This window comes from Dromaius novaehollandiae, unplaced genomic scaffold (genome assembly GCF_036370855.1).
Source record: "Dromaius novaehollandiae isolate bDroNov1 unplaced genomic scaffold, bDroNov1.hap1 HAP1_SCAFFOLD_37, whole genome shotgun sequence".
In the NCBI taxonomy this organism is placed as follows: Eukaryota; Metazoa; Chordata; class Aves; order Casuariiformes; family Dromaiidae; genus Dromaius; species Dromaius novaehollandiae.
This window is the reverse complement of record NW_026991398.1, coordinates 965,445-983,363: the sequence shown is the minus strand read 5'-3', so window position 1 is coordinate 983,363 and position 17,919 is coordinate 965,445. Positions and strand designations below refer to the sequence as shown.

General features: G+C 52.5%; 2 protein-coding genes across 2 annotated transcripts; one reads left to right on the top strand and one right to left on the bottom strand.

Annotated features, from left to right (window-relative positions):
• Positions 1 to 1,859: 1,859 nt before the first annotated feature.
• LOC135326178 (olfactory receptor 14A16-like) lies at positions 1,860 to 6,561 on the top strand (the record flags this gene model as incomplete). Its single annotated transcript, XM_064504028.1, has 2 exons — positions 1,860 to 2,321; positions 6,517 to 6,561. Coding segments are annotated over 2 exons (507 nt in total), but the record flags the coding sequence as incomplete, so codon positions are not given.
• Positions 6,562 to 7,499: 938 nt separating this feature from the next.
• LOC135326177 (olfactory receptor 14A16-like) lies at positions 7,500 to 8,459 on the bottom strand. The gene has a single exon (XM_064504027.1). The coding sequence runs from the start codon at positions 8,457 to 8,459 to the stop codon at positions 7,500 to 7,502; it is 960 nt and encodes a 319-aa protein (XP_064360097.1).
• Between the last annotated feature and the right edge of the window lie 9,460 nt (positions 8,460 to 17,919).

The window sequence follows — 17,919 nt, the reverse complement described above, 5'->3', positions numbered from 1 at the left end:
TTGGAGATAATCAAAGCTTCACTGGAAAAGGCCCAAAGCTACCTCCTCTACTGGGACCTGCCTTGAGCAGGATGTTGGATCCCTACCTCCAAATGTCTCCCCCATTGCAGGCTCAAGGAATCTGCTCTTCTGAGACTCTTGCCAAAGGAACTTTCCAGTGGCTTTGGAGCTGCCACCTCCACCGCTGAGCAAGGACAGGTGTCTCAGAGCCACCCATTGCCCTGAGAGGCCTGACTTCTTGTGAGGTGGCATCTGCCCTGTCTGCAAGGGTCTGGGGAGGCACAAAGTGGAGAAATGGCTCTGAGTGCTTTGATTAACTACCCATCTCTCGGATGGATCGGAATGGATTAGGGTCTGAGATGGGAAGATGAAATGAGGGTCCAGATTCAACAGAAAGCCTTCAAGGAGTGAGAGGAGAACTTTCTCCAGCAGAGTCAGTAAAATCCCAAAGACTCACGGAAGCATCAAGACCGTCAGAAACTGCAAGCCTGAACCTCAGCTGACAGAAACCACCAAACCGCGAGCATCCCTGGCTGGCACCAGGATGCTCCAAAGAGGGAACACGGTCACCAACAGTCCTCACCCAGGTCTCCCAGAAGGACTCCGTGATGGCAGGCTGGGCCCTGGGAGCAGAGCACTGCTCTCTCCAGCCACCTCCTCCCATGCTCAGCATCAAAACACTGGGGCCAACACCCAGCTCCACCACAGGGCACCCCACAACTGTAACACCCTGCTACGGCTGCATCTCACAAAGGGTTGGCAGCCAACATGCGCTTGTGCGTCAGTGATGCACAGGGCACAGCACCACACAGAGCAGCAGTCAGGGCACCCCCAAGTGCCCCAAAACACAGAAAGCTCAACTCTCCATCCCCTCAACAGGCACTGCCTCTGAACAGCCAGTCACAGCCCGGGGCCTGCTCACTTCCCACCTCCAGGAAGCAGAGGAGAAGGGCTCTCACAGGGGCTCATCAGGCAGCTCTTGCCTCTCACTTGTGCCTCAACTTCCCTGAAAGCACCGCTGCCCCCGCCCCGGCTGGAGGGCACCCGCCGCATCAGGACGCAGCCCCGCCAGCCCCACTTGCACCTGCTCTCACCCGGCCCCTCGCTCCCACTTTGCTCCTACCCCGCTTCCAGGGCTGGGTTTTTCTGCATGCCGCACTCCGATTGGTTGACAGAGACACCAGTCAAGCACATCCCCGCCCTCCTCCTCACACCAGCCAATAGAAGGCAGCCCTGGGGCATTGCCGAGAGAACATTCTAGCCTCCTGCCCTGGCAGCCAGCTCTGCCCCTTCCCCCCCGCCCCGTCCCCTGCCCCGCAGTGGGGCGCCATGTTGTGGGCGGCAGCGCAGGGCGCAGAGGGGCCTGGGGGCAGCCCGGTGCCGTGTGCCCAGGCAGTGCGGGGTCCTGGGGCCTGGCTGCTGCCCCGCAGGGACTGGGCTCTGCTGCAGGGGCCCCACGGGGCTCCTGGCTGCCCTGCACCCGGGGGCTGTGCCGGGTGCAGCAGAGCAGTCCCGGGGCCAGGGCCGGTGCTGGTGCTGGCCCTGGCGCCGTCGTGGGGATCCTGGGCATGGCTGGGGCGCTGGAGCCCACGGGCAGCATCCTGCACGGCACAGCCATAGCCTGCGACCACCGCCTCCACACCCCCATGTACTTCTTCCTCCTCAACCTCTCCCTCCTCGACCTTGGCTCCATCTCCACCACTGTCCCCAAATCCATGGCCAATTCTCTGTGGGACACCAGGGCCATTTCCTACCTGGGATGTGCTGCCCAAGTCTTTTTGTTTCTCTTCTTAATTTCAGCAGAATATTTCCTTCTTACAATCATGGCCTACGACCGCTTTATTGCCATCTGCAGACCCCTGCACTACAGGACCCTCATGGACAGCAGAGCTTGTGTTAAAATGGCAGCAGCTGCCTGGGGCAGTGGATTTCTCAATGCTCTCCTGCACACTGCTAACACGTTTTCAATACCACTCTGCCAAGGCAACACCATGGACCAGTTCTTCTGTGACATCCCCCAGATCCTCAAGCTCTCCTGTGCAGACTCCTACCTCAGGGAAGTGGGGCTTCTTGTGGTTGGTCTTTGTTTAGCTTTGGGGTGTTTCATTTTCATTGTGGTGTCCTATGTGCACATCTTCACTGCTGTGCTGAGGATGCCCTCTGAGCAGGGCCGGCACAAAGCCTTTTCCATGTGCCTCCCGCACCTGGCTGTGGTCTCCCTGTTTGTCAGCACTGGCACGTTTGCCTACCTGAAGCCCCCCTCCATCTCCTCCCCAGCTGTGGATCTGGTAGTGTCTGTTCTGTACTCAGTGGTGCCTCCAGCAGTGAACCCTCTCATCTACAGCATGAGGAACAAGGAGCTCAAGGAGGCACTGAGGAAACTGATTCAGCTGCTACCATTTCAGCAGCTATAAGCTGCCCATCCCTCTTTGTAAGTGCCTTGAATTCATCTCAGACAACTCTTGTGCTTTGGGCATTGTATCTGTGATAATCAGGCTTGTAGAAATTTTTTTAAATTCATCCCACTTCTCCAGAGGCACAAACCCAGCCTGTCTGACCCAGAGGCCTTCTGTAAATGTGTCTATCACTGTGTCAGAGCTGGCCTGTCTCTAATAAAAGGGGATTTCCTCAGTGCAGTGCTTGAAAGTTGCTTTCTTCTTCCAGAGCTGGAGCCAATAATTCACTCAAGGCCTTTCACCCTGAAAAGGACTGTTGTTTTTCCGGGACTCTTTATGGACTCAAGGCGATGAGCTCATGGGGTGCTGTGTTAGGGAATGAGGGCTGCATTCAGCTCTCACTTGTGGGTGCCCAGTGCTCCTGGAGGTGCTGAATGGTCAAACAGTATCTGCATGGGGCTGTCTGCCCTATAACAGGGCTGGTGGCAGATGCCCACAGCGGATCCTCTGCCTCTGCAGGCAGAGGGAAGGGAGCCTTGAGAGTGGTTCATGTCACCTTCATTGAAAAACCCTGGGCTGCATCTAGGGCCACACCTGAACACAGCCTGAGGCATTTGAAATGCCCTGTGATTGCTCAGAGCATCATCCACAGCCACAGACCCCTTGGTAGGGGGTTGTCAGGTGCAATGATGCCCGTCCAGCTGGGTCTGCTTCTCACCCCAACCACCACGGCCAGTGTGGAGTCACCCCGTGGCCCTGGTGCACCACAACCCGCTCGCTCTGCAGAGCAGTACTGCCAGCTCGGGGCTCTGTGGGGAGCACAGGGGAGGGTGCAGGAACGGCCAGGCAGGCCAGCACTGATGCACTCCCTGGGGACAGGCTCTCTGGGGAGCAGGGACCTCCCTGGAGAAGAGGAAAGGAGCAATTGTGTGCTTGCAAGGAAGAAAAATAGAGAAATCTATTCCCATGTATGTCAACTAAGGGCAGGGGGTGGTGAGCAGAGGCATTTCTACACCTGCTCTGAGCTGGCTGCCTCCCACCTGCAGTCCATTTTCCTGGACTGGAGAAAAGTGGGGACACACTTTCGCTGCAGAGCTGGTCATGTGGGGACTTGCTTTAGTTCAACGGAATGACATTCTGAGTGTAGCGGCAGGGCTGGCAGGCACTGGGGCCTTCTCCTCCGGTCCAGGAGGTGAGACTGCTCCCCAGTGCTAAGGGGCTAAAAAGGAAGTTGTAGGTGCAGGGAGAAAGGCAGAGAAATACTGCAAGTCTCCTTCAGGCCAGACGTTATGGGATCTGCTTCTGAGGGCATTTCAAAGGAGATCATGATGTGACTCAGGTCCCTTGTGAGCCGCACACTGGAGGCATCTCATAGTCTTCAGTCACCCAGGACTTTAAGGACCCAGAATGAAATCTTTGAGTTCCAGGAAACTCCCCGTTGGTTGTGAGGGGTGTCTCAAATCCTGCTGCCCTCTATCGCACAAGGGGGGCCAGGAAAAGACTCTCCTTCCCCCAGGTGCCACTGGAAGGAATGGCCTTGCCAGAGAAGGGGGAAAATCCGCCTGTATTTGGAGATGTTTGCTGGTGGGACTCCTGGCCTTCATTCCCCCTCTTTTGATTTGTCTCCACTTTCTTCCACCACTTCTCCCACATGAATTTATTTGACACTGTGAGGTGTGTCCCGGGCACATCATGCCCATGCCATGAGCAATCAGAGGAGGCCATATCCATGGCTCAGGGATCGGGATGCTTGGCAGCTCAGGATGGTCTATCTCTAGATAGGTTAGACAACAAAGATGGATTCTATTTCTAAAAAGTCATAATCCTGCCCATGCATCTAGAGATAGAGTAAATAACGGGTCCCCCTGGAGCTGCCTCCCTTAAGCAAGTCTGGGCACATGTGGCTCCAGCCACTTGGCGACTGGCAGAAATGCCTAAATCCCCACACACACACCTTTTTTTTTTTTTTTTTTAAAGTTGTTTTGAAAGGTTTCCATTACTGGGGCATTGATGGCACCATCATGGCATTGAAAAAAGAAAAAAGAAAGGGGAGGATGGCACCATCTACTCAGAGGCACAACTACAGAGGTAGAGGACTCACACTGCAGAAGAACATGCATTTCTTCCCCCACCACTGAGGGGATTCAGGACTTCTGTGTGGTTAAAGGTGGATGCAAAGAATTTCTGGGGTAATGTAGATATGCCAAGGCAGTATCTCCCAGACTGCCCGTATAATCAACGGGGAGGAGGAGGTGTTCACCTGCCTTCTTTTAGATGGTCGCATAGAGCACAAATGACTCCTGTCCCAGAAACATTTGCTCTGTGCTTGAAATGAGGCCTGAGGTCATAAGCTTTTAGGATAATTCAGGTTGAAGGGGCCACAGGAGGCCTGTAGTGCAACCTGCTGCTCACAGCAGGGTCAGAGAGAGGGTCAGAAACCAAAAAAGGCCCCTGCCAAAAGATTTTGGGGTGATAGAGCAGGAGACGACAGTAGAGAGCTGACAGCGTAGTACAAGTCTCATGCATAAAAGAGTTTCTTTTTTGCTTTCTCCAGAGAATTAAATCCTCAGCTCTCCAGAGGGAACAAGCTGGGACACTGACTTTGCCATGAGCATGGAGGTGGAGAAGCTCCTGAGGCCCTTACAGACAGAGGCTGGTCCAAAGGCCACCACCCCAAAGGCACCAGACCCCCAGGCATGCCTGCCTTGCTGCTGGGCACCCTCCAGCCCCAGGCAGGAGGTCTGCTGGGAACAGCGTGGGGTCTGCAGCCTGCAGCCCTGGCCACCCAGCAGGTGTGGTGGGACCCTGCTCCTCTAGGTGAGACTGGGCTCTCCTGCATTTCCCCAGTCTGAAGACTTTGTCCCCTCCAGCTGGGAATATAGCCCAGCAGAGAGGGCCAACATGGGAAACACAATTTCTGTTCCAGGGTGTGAAGAGAGAGGGGAGGGCAGAGGGGGATCTGCTCCTGCCCTGGGCAGTGATTCCCTCCCTGCAGGCACTACAGCCCTGCTGATGCCCTGTAACCTGTGGACCCAGGAGATGGGACTCCCATCTGCTCTAGCTCTAAAGATTTCTCAGTCTTTAAGACCCAGGATGCAAAGCACCAGTCTGGGGACACCTCAGCAAAGGGGCTGAATGTCTGGTGTGTTCCTCAGAACTTCTCTGCAGTCTTCTGCACTGGTTTGGCTCCTGTTGCCCATGGAGCAGAGACGCCTTTTGAGGGTGAACTCACTCCCTGTCTGACTCTGAGGACAGGCTTGACCAGGCAGTACAAATGCCAGCAAGGCCTCAACGCCACAGCAGTGTCCCCTGCCCAGGACTCCTCCTTCCAGCCCCTTCCTCCTAGAGGATTTGGGTTGGGAGGGACCACTGGAGATCTCCAGGACCATGATCTGCTTTGAGCTGGGCTAACTTTACAGTTAGATCAGGTTGGTGAGTGCTTTCTCCAGGGGAGTTCCTGGGGAAGTTTCTGCTCTCTGTTCATGCAACAACAAGTTTGGCTGGATTTTTGTTCTGACAGACCCTGCTTGAGGCCCCCCTCCATGGGAGGAGGATGGTCTACAGGCCCAGTAGATGGCCCCAGGATTTCCTGTACATGCTTCTTCCCAGATCTGCAGAGGAGCCGTTAGAGGGCTCACAGCTGGCCATCCAATCCTCCAGCTGGGCATGGAGCCTTGTCTGGCTGTGTCTTTTGGGATAAGGACCAGCACACAGGGTGGGGGACAGTGTCTCAAGGACGTGCCCTGGGGACAGCAGCAAACTGATGTGGTTTCTGGGTCCTGCTTCTTTCAATGCAAGCTGTGACAAAGAGACCCAGCCTTCTTTTTGGTGCCACCCTTTGGGAGGGAAGATGGCCCTATGAGCTCGGAGGGTGGGGAGCATTAATCCTTCTTCAGGCACTGCCCAGGCCATGGGGAGGACCAGGACAACAAGGACTTCTGGCTCTACACTGTGAGCTCGCTTCAGTGTACCCACACTCTGAACGTTTTCCTTGAAATATATGTCAGCATTTTCCTCTCCAAGACAATTTCAAACCCAGTTCTGCTGCTTTCTGATCTCTCCCAATCCCTCCTCTGATCTCCTTGGCCATTCCCACCACCCCTCTCCTGTTCTCCTCCAGGGCCTTGAGCTGATGGTGCTGCTCTGCAGAGCGAGCGGACTGTGAGGCCACAGGGCCACGGGGTGACTCTGCACTGGCCGTGCTGGTCAGAGTGGGAAGCAGACCCAACCAAATGGGGGTCCCAGCCTCTAATCTCTCCAGGGGACTGTGAATGTGGCAGGTGCTTGGAGGGACTAGGGAGCATTTCCAAGCTACTAGTTGTGTCCAGGTGCGCCTCTGGATTCTGCCCCTGGTATTTCATAGAGGGTGACATGAATCCCTGCAGTCTCCCTTCCCTGTGCAAGCTGGGTCCTCACTGCCTCTCCTGGGATTGCAGAGGCCTCCATTGCCTGCAGATCCATGGCTTTTGCACTTTAAGTGACTCCACCTTGGAGGACATCTCCCTTTGTGAGGCTCCCCTCACTGCCCATGCCAGGCACACGCTCTCCCAGCAGATCCCCTGTGCTCTCCGGGCACCTCCAGCTTCCCCTCCAGAAGGACAGGCATCTGACACTGGGCCTTAACATGTGGCACAGCTCTAGGTATGTAAAATCATGACCATTCATCCCCTCCACTGTCACTGGACACCGATGGGGGAGTGCTAAATCCAGCCCTTGGTCTCTAAGAGATCATTACACGATTATGAACTTTTTGCTCCTGAACCCATGGACAACCCCTGCTCAGCAGGCCCTTCTGGAGTGCAATTCCTTGGGCCTATTCTTGACAGCAGCTTTGGAGGAAGCCCAGCCTTCAGGCACAGCACTGGGTAGAACCTACTTTATTACAGAGATACTGTGAGGGAGTCAGCTCTGACCCAGTTATTATTAATTAGACAGAATTTTATGTAGACATCGGGTGAGACGGAGCAGTCTCAGTAAAAGTGGAATGAATCCAAGCATTTGCACAGCAATATGATAACAAATAATACTACTAATAATAGTAATAATAGTAATAATGAAAATAAAGTGAACAACACATCGTCCTGGTGTGGGAGAAAGTGGGATTCATTTGTGGAGAGAAATGGCAATTTTACCATGGCTGAAAAATGTCCATGAAATCACTTTCCTCAGGGCATCTTGGAGCTCCTTGTTCCTCATGCTGTAGATGAGGGGGTTCACTGCTGGAGGCACCACCGAGTACAGAACAGCCACCACCAGATCCAGAGCTGGGGAGGATATGGAGGGGGGCTTCAGGTAGGCAAAAAATGAGGTGCTGATGAACAGGGAGACCACGGCCAGGTGCGGGAGGCACATGGAAAAGGCTTTGTGCCGGCCCTGCTCAGAGGGGATCCTCAGCACAGCAGTGAAGATCTGCATGTAGGACAGCACAATGAAAACGAAACACACAAAGCCTAAACAGGCACTAACCACAATAAGCCCCACTTCCGTGAGGTAGGCGTCTGAGCAGGAGAGCTTGATGATCTGGGGGATTTCACAGAAGAACTGGTCCACTGTGTAGCCTTGGCAGAGTGGTATTGAAAATGTGTTAGCAGTGTGCAGGAGAGCAGTGAGAAACCCACTGGCCCAGGCAGCTGCTGCCATTCTGACACAAGCTCTGCTGTCCATGAGGGTCCCGTAGTGCAGGGGTCTGCAGATGGCAACAAAGCGGTCATAGGCCATGACTGTGAGGAGAGAATACTCTCCCCCAAACAAGAAGACAAATAGGAAGACCTGAGCAGCACATCCCAAGTAGGAAATGGCCGTCGTGTCCCACAGGGAATTGGCCATGGATTTGGGGACAGTGGTGGAGATGGTGCCAAGGTCAAGGAGGGAGAGGTTGAGGAGGAAGAAGTACATGGGGGTGTGGAGATGGTGGTCGCAGGCTATGGCTGTGATGATGAGGCCGTTGCCCAGGAGGGCAGCCAGGTAGATGCCCAGGAAGAGCGAGAAGTGCAAGAGCTGCAGCTCCCGTGTGTCTGCAAACCCCAGGAGAAGGAAGTCATTGAGGGAGCTGCTGTTGGACATTTTGCTATCTCCAGGCATGGCGGACTGTCCCAAGAAGAAAAGACGTTGAGAAGTTAGGAGAGAATTTTCAAGCAAAAAAAAAAAAAAAAACCCCAATGTTGCAGTTCTCATACAACCCGCCACATTGCCTCTCTCTTTACTGAGAGGATCTCTGTGCAGCTGCCTTGCTTCAGCTCCACTTTGCACTGGCTGAGTGTGCTGCTGTGAGGAGCAGGGGCCTCTGCCCATGGGCTCCAGAGGAGTCCGTCCTGCTGTACAGTAGTGGGAACAGGTTTGACTATCCCTGACATTCACAGTTTCTGTCAGGTGAAATACACTTATCATGTAGAAGAGCTTTACATCATCCTCACTCCCAGTTCTAAAGGATAAGGTTTGAGGAACAGAGTTTCAGGGATTTTGTAGGCATTTTACTTTCTTTTAGATGTCACCCCTGGGAGAGTGTTCCTGAAAGGTACAAATCCTTAGCATTTCTACTGTGAGTCCTGAGAGGAAAACATCCACTGTTCCTTGTTACAGAGTGAGGACAGCTGATCTGTCTATTAGTCTCATTCCCAGCCGTCCTGTGCTCACACCTCTTTCAGCTGGAGGATGGTGTTACTCTAAAAAGAAACCAGTCCCTGCTGAGTGCAGATGAGTCCACTTTCAAAGTGCAGGTCTCCAAACTTCTCATCCTTTCTCAGGGCACCTGAGGGAGCTCTCCACACTCCCCTTCTAGCCAAGGACACACAGGGCTCTTTTCAGCTGCCCAGTTACACCCTCCCACCACCATCTCCATTCTCTCAGCATCTCTGCAGCTTCTTCATTTGTCTCTCAGATATCACAGAGTTGCTATGAGACAGCTGTGCCTTTCTGGAGGGCAGCTCCCAGCCTGGCACAACACAGAGAAACAGTCAAAGGACCATCAGGACGGAAGATGGTCTCTCCTTAAGGGAGAGTGGGCTCATTTCCCAGCCCCACGGACTGCCTTTCCTGGAGCCGCACAGCTTAGAAGGGGGCTGGGGCAACCTCACTCCCATGCAGACCCCTCTGTTCCACAATTTGCAGCATCAGTGTCTGAACTGCAGCTGAAACCCCCCTAACCCCAGGGAGCCCAAAAGCAAGAACAGGAGCATCATGAACAGGAGGGGAAACAAGGAGCAACAGCATGATCCTGCTGCCAAGGGAGGCAAGGAGAGAGAGACAGACAGGCACTCGGGAAAGCCTTCACCTTACCCAGCTGGGCATGCCACCTCACAGAGGGTGACATCGCAGGGCAGTCGCTCCCAGCCCCTTTGTTGGGCAGCATGAAATGGGCCTGTGGCAGGAGAGAGGCCCCTCTCCTCTGCCAGAGGTCTGGCTGCAGAGGAGGCGGCTCATGGCCTGGACTCCATGGCTGTCAGGGCAGAGGCTCTGCTGGGTGGAGGGGAGACACAGGGGGCTTGCTCAGAGGAGGGTGTCTGCATTGGAGGGACTGACCATGGCCACAGAGGTGCTGCTGGAGGTGGAGCCGAAGGGGCTTGCTGAGGTTTCTCACAGACTATTAATCTCTCAGAGTAAAGGTTTAGGACTCTTAGTTCCTTGCCAAAACAAAACAAAACAAAACAAAAAGCCCTCTTTCCTTCATCCTCTCTGCCAAAATTAGGGAACTGAAAGCACAGACAACCGAAGGAAAGCTCCTTCTCTTTCAAGTAGCCCTTCTCTTGATATTCCTCTTGAAAAGCTGGGGGTCGCTCCTCTCACCCAAAGCTTTGTCCTGCAGCGCTGTAGGGAGTTCCCTAGGCAGGCTGAGTGCTGACCCTCGCAGGCAGCAGAGTCACTGCCCCAGGCACACAGCACCCTGGGGCGCAGGGGCACTGCTCTGAATTACAGCCCTGGGCAGACCTGGGTGCATGCTCTGGCTTCACACCCGTGCAGGGTCCCTGGGAGAAGAGAGCAGCATGCCTTGTCCCTCTGCCTGTGTGTCAGGGAATCCCTCCTCTGAAGCATCTCCACCTCTGCTTATGCACCGGAGGAGCCCAGAGAATGATCCTTAAAAAGCCTAGCAGTCATGGGATGGGCTGGGTTCAGAAGATCCCTCCAGGAACCTCTGTAGCATTGCCCTGCAGCCAGAGACTTACTGTGCAAAGGGCTGTGAAGGTTTCTCCCAGAACGAGGTCTCCTCTGTCCTCCCACTCCACACTGCCTTGCACTTCTCTCTGCCTTCTCTCATCTCATGTCAGCTGCAGCAGGCAGTGCCCGCAGCCCTGCTGCTCTTGGCAGAGGAGCTGCTCCTGCACACAGCTGTGTCTGGGCAGTGCTGCCAGGTTGTCATGAGCTCCCTCCATCCCAGGAGCCTGGCCCCACTCAGGAGCAGAGGCCCAGCTGAAGGCCTGAATATCTCTGTCCCTTGTGCTCCCTCCTCCTGGGAAATTTTCCCTGAAGTAGACTAAAACAATCACCTATTGTCTTTTGCTGAAGAGTGGAGAGAGACTGATTCCAACATTGCAACTTATTTCATCAGAGGATGACTATCTATGAGAGGTGGAAATGTCCTACTCGGGAAGGCCTTATTCCCATTTCTTTACTAGGCAGGGCGCCTAGAAGGGGACAAGGAGGTTGCTCATGGACACGTGGTTTAGGTTTTCATTCAGATGAGTCAATCTGAGCATCACATGCCTGTTTAGAAGCCTCTGGGCTGCAGTGGGATTCAGATCCTTCCTGTGAACCCCACAAACACACAGGAGGTGTCTCCAGCACAGACAGCATGACACCTACAGGAAAAGCATGCCCCTTTGGAATGCATGCTGGTCAAGTGCCCCAGGGCATCTTGGGTTTCCTACATGTGCCAAAAAAATTAATTCCAACACTGCTTTTAGGGAAAGTCCATCCCATCTACATACAAGCATGCTGCATAAATGGGATTCACACCAAACCGATGTCTCTGCTCTAGTCTCTGCACCCTCCAGCCCTTCTTGCTCTCCTCCCCATGAATGTCTTCTCACTCCCCCAGATGATATGTCCAGGGACTATACTAATGATGGCCTCACGGTGGCTGGATCACAGGCTGCCCAGGCTCAGGGACTTCTTCAGTGACACCTTGTCTTTCCTGGAGATTGCTTCATCTCTGTCACAGGCCCCAAGGTGCTGCAGAGTCAGCTCAGGCAGCAAACCCCTTCCTGCCATTCCTGCACAGCCCAGCTCTGTTTCTCCCTGGCCTTGGGCCCTGCAGGGTTTGCTCTCTTAGTGGGAACCTCCTTTCACCACTACATTGCCACCTGCTAGGCCACTTGCAATCAAAGCCTTTGCATACATAAGGTCCTTGGTAACTGGTTTCTCTCTGACAAATCTTCAGTCTACACCACAGCTGAGGTGCTGAAGCCAACACATATGCAAACACATGCAGCCTGGGGTGCAGGCAGGAGCAAGTGGAGATGCACAAGCTGTCACAGGAGTGTCACATGGTTGGAAGAGCTGAGATGTGGTGGGATCACTTGCATGATGGAATCTACTACAGGAATTCTCACACCTCCTCTTCCGAGGCTCTGTCATGCTCCCTGAACACTGATGTAGCAGCTGGTGGGTGGCCTAGCAGCCAAGCGAGGAGCACTGCTGCCCCTGGGTGGGTGGGAGCAAAGGCCCCAGCCGCTGGGGAGGGCAGGGTGTGCAGGGGAGCAGCTCCTGCTGGGTTACTGCTGTTGCTGGGAAGGCAGGCTGCGTGGTTAGCATGACAAGTCTTGGTGATTTGTCTCCATAGGTTGTTTGCACTCTGCAGGAGTTCAGTGACAACAGGCAGTATGTGAGCAGGCTCAAGCTAGAGGCTGACAAAATGTATCGGCAAGAACAAGTACATAAAGCTCAGTGTTCATAGGCCTGTATCATGGTGCAGAGGGTTGGGGCTTTACTTGTTATATCTCAGCCAGGCACGAATTGAAGAAGCAGTGAGGGCTGCTCAGCTCCATCCAGTGCAACGGCCTCAGATAACAGGCAGAGGTGTAAGAGCAGTCAGCACCCATGGGAGAAGAGTCCCAAGCAGAGTCCCACCCAATAATGTAACCTCCTCCACCTCCTCTCCTCATTTTGTTCACCATTCACTCCTCAGTTCCTTCTGGTTTCTGGTACAGAAGTCTTTAAATGAAGAACTGCATAATGAAGTCCAGACTACACTGATCGGGACCACACTGACAGAAGCCCAGGAACTGAAAGGGGTGGCTGAGAGCACAGTCAAGGAAGTGCTGGAGAGGCTGAAAGAGCTGGATCAGTTGGTCTGCATTTTAAGGAGGGCTCCACCGGCAATCAGTGGAAGGTTGCTTGCTAGCGCTAGAAGGGCAGAGCCTTCCGAGACATCTCCTCCAGATCTCCGGGAGGAAATTGGACTGGTGGCTATAAAGACTGTAGCAATTCTTTCCAACCATGTTGGGAAACAAGGGGTTTGCAGCACATCAGATGCCTCTGAGCCTAGGCTGCTGGCCTGGCGGAGGGAGCAGCTCGGAGCTGCACGAGCCACGCGAGCTGGCAAATCAGGAGAAAGCAGGCTGAGGGAAGCTGAATTACCAGGCTAGCTTCTCTTGACAAAATCACCAAAGATGCTGTTGAGAGAGTTGGATCCACCTTGGAATTGTTTGTAGCTTCTCAATTTGAACATCACTTCCACTGTCAGTTTTCTGAAATCCTGAAGCTTCCCCTTGAGACTATTTCTAAGAGACAACTGCAGCCATCCCGGACACCTTTCTCAGCCCAGGTGATGAAGGAAGTAGAAGCATCATGTAGAGCATCCAAACACTGGACACCAGAAGGCACAAGGCTGCCCATGTTGCAACCATTCCATGATGTTGCTGCTGTATCACAGGAGAGTAGCATGCTTGCAAGGCGTAGCATCCAAAACTCAATGTCCCAAGTTCAGCAGCTCCATTCAGAACCAAATGTGCATGCTGAAATTGTTGTCCATGATGCTCTAGAAACCCTGAAGAAGTAGCAGCAGAAGGTAGAAAAAGAAATGAATGCAAAGGCAAGATCCTTCAAGGACACTTGAGAAGAAAGCACTGTGGAGAGTGGGCTAGTGGAGTCGCTGTTAAATCAGTGCGGTCAACCTCTGACTGCTGGTTCCTGGACAATGACAGTGGACTACTGCAACATTAACAGCATAACTCCGATGTTGACTGCAGCTGTGCCCAACATGGTGTCCATCATGGAACGACTGGCCACCAGAAGGGGACACTGGCATGTGGTAATAGATTCGGCAAATGCCTTTTTTTCTATTGCCATCACACAGAAGAGCCAAGATCAACTTGCATTTACCTGGGAAGGCCGCCAATATACCTTTATGGTGCTGCCACAAGGTCACAAACATCATTTGTCACCAGCTGGTAAGCAGGGACCTTGACCAGGTGACCCTGCCCAATAAGGTAGTAATGGAACACTATATAGACGACATCTTGCTAAGCAGTCCCACTGAAGCAAGTCTTGTTGAAGTAAAGGCATGAGTCCTAGATGTGTTAACTGATAGAAAGTGGGTAGTGAACCCAAAGAATATACAGGGCACCAGCAATGAAGTCGTCTTTCTAGGCATACTGTGATCAGGTCCTCAGAGGAAAATACTACAAAAAGCCATTGATACCATTACCCACTTCCCTGAACCAACGTCTCTTGGTCAGACCCAATCCTTCCTAGGGCTTATGGGGCACTGGCAAACCTTTATCCCACATCTCAGGTGCATTATACAGCCCACACAGGCCAGAGTGAGGAAGAAAGCCACCTTTGACTGAAGCCTTCAACAGAAGGCCGCCTTGCTCAAGCTAAAGAAGCTTTAAGTCAGCATGCACTTCAGAGCCCAGGAAGATGAGGAGCCCCTTTTGAGCTGGAAGTCACCACAGTAGGTGATACATCCTCATGGAGTCTGTGGCAACAAGCCTTGACCCATAAAGAACCCGCTGAGTACAGTTCAAAACATTATGGGGTTTGGCTGAACGATACACCCCAATGGAACAGCAGACACTGGCTGCAGTCTGGGCTCTTCAACAAACAGAAGCTATCACAGGTCCTGATCCAGTGGTAGTGCGGTCTCCTTTGCCCATAATGGGATGGATCCAAGATGAAGGACCACTAGCTAGAAGGGGTACTGCACAAGTCCAAACTTCGTGGAAGTGGAAGCATTGTCTGCAACTACACATGAAGGCATCTAAACTGGGCATCACAGATGCTCATGCTCATCTCTTAGGGGTTGCCACCTTTGAGGAATTACCCCCGAGGATAATTAGCATTGTAGCCCTCTAGCTGCAGCCCTAGGATCTCCACATGTAGAAACCCCCCCAGTACAATCAGCTGACAGTGGAGCAGCAAGAACACACATGGTTCACTGATGGCTCATGCTCGTACAAAGGGGCAGAGAGGTGGTGGTGAGCCATGACCTTTAATACAACTGTGAAAGAGATTCTGTATGAGAGTGGCCTGGGAGCCATCAGGTATGCATCAGGTATACATTAGGATGGGCTATGCATGACAAGCCAATATGGAGAAAGCCCCTATGGCCTAGTATCTAGGAAGTCTGCACCCAAAGTTGAATTGCCACAAGACATGCGGACACTCATGCAACTAGTAATTCCAGAGATGCCGAGGTAGATGCTATAGTGGCTGTTAGTGTGACCGTTGCTCCAGGGTTAGCAGATTGGATTCACCACAGAAATGGCCATCTGGGTGGAGATAGGGCTGCCCAATGGACTAGCATTCGAGGTCTTCACACCACTATCGTGGCATAAAAAGGGACAAGACAGCATTGCCCTTGTTGTACCCGCTTAGCTCCATGGCGGTTGCAGACCGAAAAGCTGTATATTTGCAGAGGACAAAAGCCTGGGAAGGTGTGGCAAATTGATGATATGGGACCCCTCCTGGAGAGCCAGTGGCACAGATATGTCCTGACCACTGTAGATTCCTACTCTGGTCTATTGTACACCCACTCTTGTGCCACAGCTACCCAGGCTCACATCATTAAGGCATTAGAAGACTTGGCTGAGTTTTATAGTTCCTTGGTGGAAATCCAAAGTGATCAGGGCACTCATTTTACAGGGAGTGGCATTTGGAATTGGGCTGGAGAGCGAGGAGTAACCTGGATTTATCACAGCTTACCATCCACAAGGGCTGGGATTGACAGAACACATGAATGGGCTGCTCAAAGAGCAGCTGTGTGAATTATCTCCTACTGGTACCCTCACAGGTTGGAGTAAAGACATTCGTCAGGCCAATGCCTGCCTCAGTGACTGCCCACTGCATGGCTCTACCCCATATGCTCGTTTCAAAGGGGACGCCATCGAGCGGCCGCGTGTGCTTAGAGTGCAATGACTGCACTGCCAAGCCTGCCTCCCCATGTGAACCAGGCCCAAGAGTGCAGGGTTGGATCTGTGATGGCCACACAAAGAAATAACCCTAGAACCAGACAGCCATCATCTTGTGAGTATGGGGCTGGCCATCGCCGTACCTCAAGGGTATTATGGTTGCATGCTGCCCTGTACTAGTTTAGCTCTCTGGGGAGTAGACATCATTGCAGGAGTCATTGACTCGAACTATCTTGAGGAGGTGAAAGTTGTGATCCATTACACCAGATCCCAACCCCTGTGATGTATATACATAGAGACCAAATAGCCCAGCTGATATGTGACCGGATAGGTGTCCCCACTATCTGGGAAGTAGATTCCCTGAGGCCCACCCAGCAACTAGGCGGTTTTGAGTCTACAGGGCATGCTGTGTAGGTACATGATGTGACTAAACCCAAACAGTTGGAAGGGGAAATTATTGCTGAAGAGCAGGGGATACCCACCTGGTACTAATCAAAGGGGAGAGTGTCCTAGTCTATAGTCTGTCTAGGAGGCTCTCACCCGGACAACCGTGACCTAATGAATATGCCGAGCAGAGGCACAATGTTGCTGCTCTCCATCCCAGCCCTGTACACTGACAGTAGCTGTGGCACTGAAGAAACTGCAGTAAGCGGATCAAACCTGACGTCCACAAGATAATGAGCCTACTTCAAGTACGACATGATATAAAATCCAAAGAATCAGCATGGGACAACCCCTGGCAGTCACTGTCATCATGGCTGTTGAATTTAGGAGTATGGGAAAAACACAATACACTCCTGGTCTTCTGGGTGGATTGGTTTTGCATGCATGTATGTTATAATTTACTATATATTTACAATCATTTAGTTGCTTGTATACCTTAACTGCTAGTTAAGCCAATGCCTGAAAGGCATGTCCGAACTGTGCCTGCACACTGGTGGCACCAGTACTACGTCTCTGTCAGTCATGGGGTGGAGTGTAGCAAGAACACCTGTAGAAGACCTGGTGAGGAGTCAGGGGACTGGCAGAGTACGTGATTGCAGCCCCAGCATGTGCTCTCTTCACACTGACCGAAACCCATCAAGGCTGGACATGCACATTCTGTTTTATCAACAATGTCTTGCTGCTTCGCAGCCAGTAGCTACTCAAGCCTAGCACAGTCAATATAAGGAAATAGTTCTAGTAGCTAAAAGGGGCCCTTAGGATACACAAAGTGAGTCCCACCTGGGTGTCCGACCTGGGCATCCAGCAGCCTCCAATCAGTGACCCCTCCGTGTGGTTCTCAGGGCTCCCTGCACAGTTTGGAGTGCAAGTCCTTCATTAAAGCGCCTCTGTTTAACCCCTCACAAACCTTGAGTGTCTCTCTGCACTGGTATCCAACCCTCCCTTTCCTGCCTTGTGGTCACATATAGCCAGTTGATCTACTCAACTGATATAGACATTTATCTAAAAGCAGGGCCACCCTCCAGTCCCCATTGTGTTGAGATAAATTCAGCTTTCTTTGCAGCGCTGTGGTCAATCATGGTGATGTTAGGGGCCTGCTTTTTGTAACTCTGTACCCTTTCACTGAAGCCACTGAGACAGTGTTTTCCGGAGACTCCATGGCAGCATTTTTTTCTTCGCATGTTTTTTTCTGTTGTTTTCATGGCCTTGCACCTGCAAACCCTAACATACAAGGAACATGACAAGCCTTGGCCAACCTGCAAAACAGTGCTGAGGCCTTCACAGCCCCCGAGCATTGTTTTTCCTAATGCAATTTTAAAAGAAGAAGGCAACAGGATAATAAGCATGCTTTTCCCAGCATCCCAAGATTTCTGTGGCTGGGTCACTGGAGCAAGGACTTCTGAAATGACTGCATGTTGAGCTGTTTCGATGTGAAGTGAGTTCTCAGCAGCCCAAAATCAAGACCTACAGCCTCTAACAGAACAAATTAATCCCTCCTGAGACGATTGTGCTGGCCACCAGAATTATTCACTCCAGCTTATCTGGCATCCTGCACGAGTACAGCTTTGAAACCTTGGCATATGCAGATGCCAAAAGGGCAATCATCAGCAGAGAGTTTGAGTGCTGTGGTCAGGAGAGAATATATTTATCACCAGGATGAAGGGTCATTGGGAGAAACATTATCTTCGGTCACATATACCCCCCTGCAGATGGAGACAACTGCCAAAGACTTT